The sequence below is a fragment of the Manihot esculenta genome, chromosome 16, assembly GCF_001659605.2.
Source record: "Manihot esculenta cultivar AM560-2 chromosome 16, M.esculenta_v8, whole genome shotgun sequence".
In the NCBI taxonomy this organism is placed as follows: Eukaryota; Viridiplantae; Streptophyta; class Magnoliopsida; order Malpighiales; family Euphorbiaceae; genus Manihot; species Manihot esculenta.
Genome location: NC_035176.2, coordinates 11,360,967 through 11,372,795, shown reverse-complemented (window position 1 = coordinate 11,372,795; position 11,829 = coordinate 11,360,967). Strand labels below are relative to the sequence as shown.

At 28.0% G+C, this 11,829-nt stretch overlaps 1 protein-coding gene and 1 long non-coding RNA gene across 2 annotated transcripts; both read left to right on the top strand.

Moving 5' to 3' along the window:
- The first annotated feature begins 1,889 nt into the window (after window positions 1-1,889).
- LOC110602847 lies at window positions 1,890-4,659 on the top strand. Its single transcript, XR_002486037.2, has 2 exons — window positions 1,890-2,105; window positions 4,199-4,659. It is a non-coding gene; the product is annotated as an uncharacterized LOC110602847 (long non-coding RNA).
- Window positions 2,099-4,180, top strand: LOC110602846 (transcription termination factor MTEF18, mitochondrial). Its single transcript, XM_021740429.2, has one exon. It carries the CDS (start codon window positions 2,235-2,237, stop codon window positions 4,011-4,013), a length of 1,779 nt encoding a protein of 592 aa, XP_021596121.1. The 5' UTR covers window positions 2,099-2,234; the 3' UTR covers window positions 4,014-4,180.
- Window positions 4,660-11,829: the final 7,170 nt, after the last annotated feature.

The following is an 11,829-nucleotide window of genomic DNA, read 5'->3' as shown; positions in this document are numbered from 1 at the left end:
CCATTCAAGTCTTTGTTGACGATAATTGGACGAGAGTTATGGTCGAGTATTGAGTATATAAACACTTAGTGAAAATAATGACAAAAAGTATAGAAGGAAAGATTCCTCATTAAAAATGAAAAATTACAAAATAGGGCAATTATCATGTATAGGTAGGAGCAGACAAAGCGACGTGAGTATGAAAGGCCAATCTAAATAGGCCACGTGCTCAAGATTGTGAAGACAACTTTCACCTTTGAATTTAAGGAATTGAAGGCTAGCGGGGGAACTTCAAATATAACATAATAATAATCTAATGTAGGCAAAGTTAAAAAATAAGACCATGTGGCAAGGGTCTGATCAGAAGATACTCATTCCCACCAAGAGAAAAGAAGACCCAGATACTTCAGCTCTTCGTCAAGACTCGCCCTATCAACTACGGGGGGAAGCTCCACGGGAAGTTACTGCTAGAGAACGCAATCCAACAGATCCCCATTATGCCTATAATCATGGAATCCCCTATCAATTAGTCGAGACCAATTGGATTTACAAGAGATGCGATAATTAACTTTATCTTCTTACAGTATAAAAGCTAATGATCGCGGAGACCATGGTATGCATTTTTTATACAACTACTCTTGAGTTCTAAGTAATTCCTTACATTCACCCTTTTTTTCAGTTTAATGACTTAAGTATCGGAGTGGCTGCTATAGGCGCCAACCACCTTATATTCTTTCTCTTGCAGATTGACTAATTATAACACAGCTCCATTTCAGCCACATCAGAATTAAAAAAATTTTTGGAATAAAAGTTTAAAGAAGGCAGGAAATAATTGGGAGATGGAGATGGAGAGATTGGGAGGTTAGAGAAAAAGGTATTTTGATGATAAAGAATATTATTACTTCTGACTATGTATAAGTTATTGACTTAATGGATTTAATGAATAGAGGAATTTTAGATTTTAACAGAATTAAAATCCAGGAACTAAAGTATTTCAGTTCTAAAAATAGAGAGATAAATCAGATAATTATACTATATCTGAAGGACTAAAACTAATTTTTCCTAAAAAGTATCATACTCTAGCATTTACCATTTTTTTTTTCTTTTGCTATTGGATAAAAGAATTCAATTGTCTATGATACTTCATATTTATATCAAACACTTTAAATTTTGGATGGTAAAGCAAGCCTTTTCAATTTACCACAATTATAGTTAAAGAGAACTAAATCAAATTTAGAAAAATTAATAGTAAATTACAACGTAGTTCCTAAAGTTTTATTTGACTAATAAAATAATTCTTAAATACATATTTTATTACAAAAATGTTATTTCTTGTTATTCCTATTATTTACTCTCTATTTCTATTTTTTATATAATATTATAGATTATTAATAAAATTTAAAATATGAAAAAATTAAATTTTAGAATTTAAAATACATAATATTTTATTTTATTTAGAATACTATTAATAGATAATAAAAATTTTTAAATATAAAAAATACACACATAATTTATAATATTAGATATAAGTATTTAATAAAGTATTTCAATATATATTATTTATATGTGATATTTTATATAGTATAAATTTATTTATAATAAATATTTATAATATATTTAATATTATATATAATAAAAAATATATTTTTAATTTTAATATAAAATTTAAATTAAAAAATTATATTATTTATTAATAATATAAAATTTAAAAGATTATATTATAATTTATTATTATTTTTTTTAAATTCAATTTAATTCTCGCAACCGTAATTGTGATAAATTTAAAAAATTGTCTTTAATATTCAGGATTTGAAGCGTAAATGTTTTTTTTCTTTTTTTTTTTTTATTTCATGAGTTTGTAATTTTTTTTTCCGCCCCTAAGGATGAGTTTGTAAGTAAAGTTGCTACAATTGGAATAAGCAAAATAAAGAGGGTTGGAAAATATTTTCAGTTAAACTTGTCGTTGGATCCCGAATTGAAAAACCCTTCTTTTAGGGTTTTATCGCTGCTGAAGCTTAGCCTCACCCTTTTCCGTAGAGAAACGTAGTCCCTGATGCCCTCACCGCCTTCATCTTTTTCCTTTCTTCAGCCTAAATAGCCAATTTAGTAGCAATAACTTTCTAAAGGTAAGAAACTTTTCTAACCGAGACTTTTCATTTTGGGTATGATTTTTGATTTCTATTCAAAATTATTATTTGGTCTCTGAGAAATTCCTGAACAGAACCCATAATTTCTCTGTGTTTTTCTGTTTTGCCATGTTATTACCCATAATCTTTAAGAGGGCTTCCAAATTATCTAATATGATAGCTCAAGTCAAGTGTTTTCTTGTTGTGTCTCCTGTGGTCTCTGAAAAATCCAATCCTTCTAATAATCCTTTTTCCATTTTGGTTAAGAATCGATGCTTTTGCAGTAATAGGCTAACCCACAATCTCAAATTCTACTGTTCTGGTTCAACTCAGTCACATAGTTCTTTTTCTGGTAGTCCTGTCTCTCGTACTGCTAAAACTGAGGCTCAAGCTGTGCTATGTGAGTATTTACATTATACTAGGAGTTTAAGCATCACAGATGCTGAGCATATTAGTAAGAATTCACCTCATTTCCTTCATGATTTGCTCTCTAAGATTGATACTGATAAAGATGTTACAAGATCCTTGAATAAATACCTCAGGTATAATCCAATCAACGAATTTGAGCCATTCTTTGAGAGTTTAGGTTTGTGCCCATCTGAGTTTTCTCCCTTGCTTCCGCGACACTTGATGTTTTTGAGTGATGATCATGTCTTGCTGGAGAATTTCCATGTTTTATGCAATTATGGGATCCCTCGGAGTAAGATTGGCAAGATGTACAAGGAGGCAAGAGAGATTTTCATGTATGAATATGGTTTGTTGGATTCGAAACTTCTGGCCTATGAAAATCTGGGTTTAAGTAAAAGCACAGTTGTTAAGCTTGTTAGTTGTTGCCCATCTCTTCTGATTGGTGGAGTTGACAGTGATTTCGTTAATGTCCTTGAGAAATTAATTAGGCTAGGGGTAGGTAATGATCACATTAGGGGGTATTTTTCTTGCAGTGATTCTTGTAATTGGAAAAGGATTCTTGACACAATGGATTTTCTTGATAAAGTGGGTTATAGAGAGGAGCAGTTGTGTAACTTGTTTAAAACAAATCCTCACTTAGTACTTCATGGTTCAGGGAAAAAGGTTTATGTATTGTTTGGCCGGTTGCTCAAATTGGGTCTAGATATGAATGAGCTTTATTCGTTGTTTGTACAAAACCCGCAAATACTGTCAGCTAAGTGTGAAAAGAATCTTTTGCGGACATTGGATATTTTGCTCTACTTTGGAATGGGAGCAGAAGAAATTGCAAACCTTGTATCTAATCATATGGAACTTTTGTGTTCTTGTTCTTTGAAAGGGCCTAAAACTATATGCAAGGACTTAAATATTAAGAAAGATAGTTTAAGCGAAATTATAAGACATGACCCAATTAAGTTCTTCAGCTTAGCTTCTAAGTCAGTTAGAAGCAGCGAGCAGATAGTATCAGAGGATCATGGTAAAAAGATGGACAAAACAGCTTTCTTGTTGAGTTTAGGGTATGTTGAGAACTCAGATGAGATGACAAGAGCTCTAAAAAGGTTCCGAGGTAGAGGGGATCAATTACAAGAGAGGTTTGATTGCCTGGTAAAAGCTGGTTTGGATTGCAATTCTGTCTCAAGCTTGATAAAACAAGCCCCAATGGTGCTCAACCAGAGCAAAGATGTAATTGAAAAGAAAATTGACTACCTTGCAAATTGCTTAGGCTATCCGCTTGCAGCAGTAGTGGCATTCCCAGCATTTTTGTGCTATGATATCGAAAGGATTAATCATAGATTTAGAATGTACGTGTGGCTGCGAGACAGAGGTGCAGCAAAACGGATGTTATCGTTGAGCACTATCCTTGCATGTTCAGATGCAAGATTTGTAAAATATTTTGTGGATGTCCATCCTGAAGGTCCTGCTATGTGGGAAAGTATAAGGAATGCTTCATCTCCAAGCTAAATCCTAATTGTCCTTAATTTGTGTACATATGATTGTATTCTTGTTGCAAAATTGACGCCATCGCATTACCATAAATTTTATAAGCCAAGTATTTTCGTTTGTTCTGTGTACTTTGTATTGAACTCTTTTAATGAACTGCTGACCCCCTCCACATATTTTAAACCAAATAATCGGTTCAATTGCAGATTAAGGCATGCATGCATGTAGTAGCAGGTAATGTTATATTTGATATGAAAATTGGAAATGGGAAGTAAATGTTCATGGATTCTATGGATATTGACCTGTACGTTTCAAGGTGACATCTGGCGTGATGCAGGTGCTGAAGAAGTGCGTGCTTAAAGTGAAATGCGCAGTGGTAACAAAATTGATTCTTGCTTGTTTATGTCTATTCTTAATTATGTTCTAAAATAGGTTTATGTCTATAAATATTAATTGCTTGAGAATGTTTTCCATTTGAATATTGATTGATAAGATCAACAATTTTGTTGAGCTTGAGCTATTCTGCAACTTGATTAGGTTAAGAAAACGCTGGATGAGCATGTCATGCTGAGTTTATAAAGAAATGAGGCCAAACTAGCTCGTCTATACATGTATTAGATTTTTCCTTATTTCTTATATGTTTGAAAAGAAACCGTTAAAATAATGCTCATATATTAAATTTGTGGATAATTATTGTGGTTTCTATGTGGTTTACCTTAATTAATTAAAATGCCTCTTTAATTTTAAAATTATATTAAAATATTTTTATATTTTTATTCCATTAATTAAAAAAATATCTGTTAATTTTTATCCGATTTTATTGTTAAGTTTATTTTATAATTTTATAATTATATTAAAATATTTTATATTTTTATTATATTAATAAAAAAATAATTATTAATTTTTATCCATTTTTTTTTCAAATTTGATTAATAGACTAACGGTAAAAGTAAATAAAAATTAACAGATATCTATTCGGTTAATAGAATAAAAACTTATTTTAATTAGTTAAAATAAACTATAGGGTAGGATAGTAATTATCCTTAAATTTTTATATATTATTTTTATTTTAGAAAATGAAAATAATCACTTTAAACTAATAGAATTGGTGAATACAATTGTCCATATGTAATTCTCTTTTTATATTGGATAAAATAATCAACATATTTGTAAAAAAAAAAATCATATTTATATTCTAAATTTTATTTTTTAGATGATAAAGTTAAAATTTAAAGCTTAATCATATTTGAGTTAATCCTACTAAGTTGAATTTCAAATAGTTAATGATAAATTATAAAAGGCTCCATAAAGTTTCATTTGATTATTATGTTAATTATGCCTATTAAATTTAACAATATTCTCTTTTTTTAATTACATTATTTTTTTCATTTTCAATAATTAAAAAATTGTGGAAATTAAGTTTAAGTTAAATTTAATATATGTTAATTTTTAACAACACATTAGAATAATAAAATAATATTTTTAAATTAATTTTAACAATATTTAGAACTTCCTTTATCTCTTGAAATTTATCTATAATTTTCTATATTTATTAACAAGATAATCTATTAAAAGTTTAAGTAAAATATTTATGTTGTATATTTCATGTTCAATAATATTAAAAGTCATATACATAAGTTTCAAGAGCTAAAAAAACTTTAAATATTGTTAAAATTAAATTAAAAATATTGTTTTATTATTTTAGTATTTACTAATAAAAATTTAAAATATGTGAATTTAATTTAAAAATTAATCTTCATAATTCTTTAATTATTAAAGAAAAAAATATAATTAATAAAAGAGGATATAATTGAATTTAATATTTAATAATGATAAATAAAGACATGATTAAAATAAAAAATTAATTTTAAAAAACTATTTTATTAATGAAATAAAACTTTAAGAATCATATTGTAATTTATAATCTATTAGCTAAACTCATAACTAACATTAAAGTTTTGTATTTATTATTTAATTGATAAAATTTAGAATATAAATGTGAGTTCTTGTAAAACAATTGAATTATTTTATTTTGTAATTAAGAACGAGTATTATGTAGTTTAAATTAAAAAAATTAATTAAATTAATTTTATTTAAAAGTTCACTTTGATTTTCGATTTGATTTTTAATTTTAAAAATTTTATATTATTCAATTTAATTCGATTTTTAAAAGAAAAGTTTTTGAATTCTCTATAATTTTTTAGATCCTAGGTTCAATTCTTTTGAGAAACTCATCTTAGCCATCCACTTTTACTGTATAAACTTTACTTACACCAACCCTAAATGATTTTATCCCCAACCATCTTTTTCCTCAACCCCTAGTATATGATTTTCTCCCTTTCTTTCCTTCAGCCGCCAGTCTTCATACTCATCCCTCATTTTTGTTTTGCAGCTTGCTTCTTCAAAGAAATCGTGTCTTGTATGTGCCTTTTGATTTGAATATAAAATATTAATTAATTCAAATTATTTTTTATTTTAATATTAATCACTTTAATTATTTACTTTTATTTAAATAGTTATCGAATAATTTTATATAATAAAATATGACCAGCGTTTTAAGAATAATAAGCATTTTTTTTGTTATGATTAGTTTTTTTTTATATATTTTCAAACATTTTATTGAATAACATGTTTTTCTTATTATTTTTATTTTTATTTTATTTCACAATTGATTGAGTTTTATTTTTAAATCAACAATTGATTGAATTTGCAAAATAGAAGGAATGCGAGAGTTACTTTTATTTCTTTTTATTTATCAATTAAACTTTTAATTTTTATTTATTTGTAAATTCTTAAATTATTTTAAGTAATGGTATATGAATTCAAAATTTTTAGGGTAATTTGCTATTTTAAGTTATGGTATATTAACTTTCAAATTCACTGGTTAATTTTTTTTAATTTTAAAAAATACATTAATTGGTTCTTCATTAATTTAATATATTAATTGTGTTATTGCGTAATTTTTATAGTATGAAAATATTTATTAATTAATTTATTAATTTTATAAAAATATAAATTAATTAATTTTTTTTAATTAAAAGCATTTTAAATTTTTATCAGCGCCTAACAGATAAAAATAATAGAGAAATTAATTAATAAAATTTTTAATATCTCTAGAACATTTTAATATATTTAAAAAAATCAAGGCAACTACTGAGTTTTTCTCCTTATTCTTATATTATAAGATTATACTGATACACCTACGCTTTATGATTTATAAAATCAATAAAAGTTGATTTTGCTATTATTTTAATTAATAATTTTTTTGATAATAATAATTATTTATTTACTTTTATTAATATTTTTATAGTATGTACTGTTTGAAATAATTTTATATAAATATGTATTAAATTAAATTTAAATATATTACAATTAAATTTTTAATGTATTCTCCATAATTGTGTTTATATTTAATATTTCACAATGATAGTATTCTATCTAATATCTTTACATAATTTATTTTATTTTTTAAAAATTTATATATTAAAAATATTATTAAAAATAAATAAATCACTTCCAGCATAGCGCTGGTCGCTCGCTAGTTATACCTTTATTAGTAGTTATTTGTAATAATAGATTTCCAAATAACCTTTGTTGATATTCATTAAATTAATATATATATATATTGTCTCATATTTAATGTTTAATTAATTTTTAATATTATAAATAAAAAATCTATTTAATAATTTTTTTTCTCTTTAAAATTTTTTTCATCTCTTTTTTTCTCACTGATTTTTGACACTTTGTGTTGATGCTGGAAATATTGAAGCTTGTTATACTCTTGGCATGGCAAATTTTTATTTAGTATTAGTATTTTTTGTAATAAAGAAATCATATGCATATACAAGTGATGCTAAGAACTCTGAATCAAGTATTGGTTTTGGTATATTTGGTACTACTGTTTAAAACAGAGGGAGTTATGGCTACTGTTTTGGTCTCTCTCCAGCTAATTCGGATGTTGTTTTCCCATGACACTATCACGGGATCCAAATTTTTTATTCGCTCAATGAAAAACATAAAAAAGTAGGAGCTGTCGCCCTGATTAAAATGCAAATAAAAAAAAAAGTTATTTGATCGAGTTATCCCTAGAAGAGGTTCATTATCTTTTATTACTCTATAACTCATTAGTCTAGGTATGAAATGAGTAGGTGTTAGGCACCTTTATCACCTGAAATTTATTACTTAGAATAAAAACTAACCTCTTGCACACATTTTCTAATATTTTATCTTAGTGTATTTTTTAAGAAATGTCTTTCAAGCAAATGAATCCGTAAATTAAACATGTGCACTTTATTCAAATACACCCTTTTGCATACAAAACCATTAAAACTAGCTTGTAAAGTTTATATTTGACTTAAATTAGATGTGACGATTACCAAATTTCCTTAATTTGCATGTTCCTATATTGACTTCATACCATGATCTAATTTATGCTTCAAAGAGCGCTTCTAAATATGCATAGTTTCTAAATTAAATTTGAACATCTCATAAATTAGGGATTCACTAGATTTCTATCATGCATTTGGAATTTTTATGCCAAAGTGAAAAATAACCCCTAAGCATGTAATCTATGTCTCTATCATGTCAAATTTCTTTTAAAATTATCAAATAATTTTCTTTAACTTACTAAGTCCCTATCTTATGCATATTTAGGGTGAGAAAAGTGAGTAAACATCCATAGAACGGAAGGAGGAGAAAGAAAATTAAACTTTACGAACTACCTACAACTAAAAGAAATAAGAGAGGAGAAAAGAATTAATTACATTCCTTTTAAGAATAAAATAATTATCTTTAATTTTATTTCTTTTAAAAATAAAATAAACTATGTATCATATTATAAGACTTAATAGATCGAATACCATTGCAAAGGGCTTTTAAGATTGGGCTTTCTAGGCTTCAAAGGGATTGACTCTCCAACGAGGATGCTTCTTCATACAAAAAGGCTGAATATTTTAGCCACCACATGCAATTTAGGAGGACAATTTTGCCTTTAGATGCAATCTCACTCCAAATAATTTTCAAAATAATGAAATATAATAAAAAGAAAAGAAAGTATAAAAGAAAACCAAAATTAGATAAGAAAATAAATTAGAAAAACAAAACTAATCAAATCAGGAATCCTAAACTAATGAGAAAAACCAATCCTCTCTAATCAAGAAAAGGGATTTCTATCATCTCTTACAAACTAGAAACCCTAGCCACCTTCTAGGACTTGTATTAATACTAAAACACATGTTTATACGTCAAAATAAAGATCAAAACATAAAAATATAAAAATATAAAAAACAAAAAAAAATACGAGAAAAAATAAAAAAAAGCCTTATCACTAATGTACTCCTAATTGGACAAATTATGTCACTAAAAAGTAAAATCACAAAAAAAAAAAGCAATTCAATCCAAGAAAATCTAAAATGTTTTAAAAATAAACTGTAAATATAGAACTAAAAATAGAAAAAAAATTATACAAAAAGCTTGTGTAAAACAGGAGATATTACCATTGTAAGTCGGTTGTTCCAAACATAGAAATATTATAAACACCAAGTTTGCGTTTGATATGCCATATATTGTAAACATAAAAAAACTCAAAAAAGGAAAGTTTTAGAGCACTTCTCCAACTTTATTTTAAACTCAAGGATCACTTGATTTGGTGATATGAAGTTATAGGTCCTCAAAGTGAAATCATTCACTTGAATCATTCAAAATGGTGCTGATTGCCTCTTAGCTTTTGAAAATTCATATCTTTATGTAGAAAAATCAGATCAAAACAAACAATATATGAAAATCGTAGAGAATTTCATGAGAAATTCAATAAAGGTATCTTGGGAGGTATTTTATTTATCAATCAAGTTAGAACCCTTAGACAAAAGTGACATGCCACCAGACCACATGTACAAAATTTATGTTGCCCTTAACTATCAAATCAAACTTGATTGAGGAGGTGCCCAATAAATAAAAGTATATTTATGATGCTTAAAGGAGCTTTTACCTTGATTAATATAGAAAAATAAAGAGAAGAAAGAAACAAGAAAACAAGAAAACAAGAAGAGAGAAGAGCGACAACACCGAAGGAAACCACTTAAGTTGCTCTTTTTTCTTCTTTTATGAAAGGTTGAGAGAAGAAATTTGAGAGTCAGGAAGGAGAGAGGACGACTATCAATATGTGTGATGTGTGGCTTTTAGGATTTATGGGGAGAAAAATATATTTAAATAGAAGAAGGAAAGTCTTAATCCTTAGAGTTGGCAGGCCATCTTAGGGTTATTTTGGGCTGATTTTAGCTTTTAATCTATTTTTTTATGACTTTTCAAAAACTTTTGAGAATTAAATTTTAGATCATATATGGTTTGGCAGAATGGGCCAAAGAATATGGCCCATTTGGCCACCCCTCCTTCTTTTAGCTTAAGCCCACTCATCCTTAGCTCCAAATAGATCTTAGGCCATATGGCAGAAGCTATAATGGTGCAAGAGTCTATGGATCATGTCATGGCCGGATGGCCCAAAGGTTTAGCCCAATTTTCTATACTTTTCTTGTCTCCCTATTTTTTTTTATTTTTTATTTATAATATTATATTTTTTATTATAATAATAGTAATGTTTAGTAATGATGTTACATATCGATTGCCCAAAGTAAGTCATGAGCTGTAATCACAAGACAGGGCCACATAATAAGGATTTGATAAGATAAAAATATGGACCCACCTGAGAAAAAGAAGACCTGGACACTTTGACACTCGGTTCATCACCAAGACTCGCCCTCCCTTGGATATATATGTCAAGTCTCAACACAAAGTTACCATTATTGGGCACCATCCAATATATTCCCATTACGCCTGTAATTGAGGGATCACGACCTATTAGTTGGTGATATCTCTTATGAAACAGCTGACAACATCATCATTGGATTACCAGGAAGTACGATGTTATCTCCATCTTCTTACAATATAAAAGGAGAAGGATCATAGAGACAAAAATACACTATTCTCTTACACTACTCAAGTTCAAAACAATTCATTACATTCACTCTATTCTCCAGTATACTGACTTGAAAGTCAGAGTGGCTGTCATGGGCACTCACCACCTCACATTCTCTTTCTTATAGGTCTAGTAAATCACATAAAATCTTTATTTTTCGATCACATCATTTGGTTTCGTTGCCAGAAAATCTATTGAATCCTCTTTATTTATTTGAATTAAAGCCGATCTCTTGTTCTTTTTTTTTTTCTGAAAAAGGAATCTCTCTTCTCTATCTCTTGAAATGACCGGAGTCATACATGTCATTGTCGGAGGATTTGATAAGGGCAAAGGGAAAATTAAGCGTGTAGCAGAAGATGTCCTGTTAGTGGAACAAGAGCTATGGGCCAAGTAGGAGGTAAGGTTTAGCTTTGCAGAAAAAGTGATTGGATTCTCTCAAAATGACCCACTGGTCATCAAGATTCTCCTAAAGAGGTACGAAGTAAGGCGAGTATTGGTGGATACAGGTAGTTCTGTCTATTAACCTTCTCATCTTAAATTTTTTTAACAAGTTAGGTTTGGATAAAAATAACCTTGTCAAAGTTTCCTATCTATTAGTAGGATTAGAAGATAAGACCGTGGTAGTACTAGGCACTATCAAACCTCCCCCTTGTAACGACCCGAAAATCGGACCGCTATCGGCGCTAGGATCCAGATCGGCTTAAGGCCGCTGGGACTCGTAGCAAGCCTAACATACATCCTGTATACCTATTTAATCCCATACATGATCAACATTTACATAAAAACTTTAAACTTTCTTTCTTTCTTTCATTCACCAAACTTAACCTGTGTATGCACAACTCATAATCATAAACATCAAACCCCACA

Coding starts and splice junctions, on each gene's coding strand:
- LOC110602846 (XM_021740429.2), top strand. CDS start 2,235: ATGTTATTACCCATAATCTTTAAGAGGGCTTCCAAATTATCTAATATG.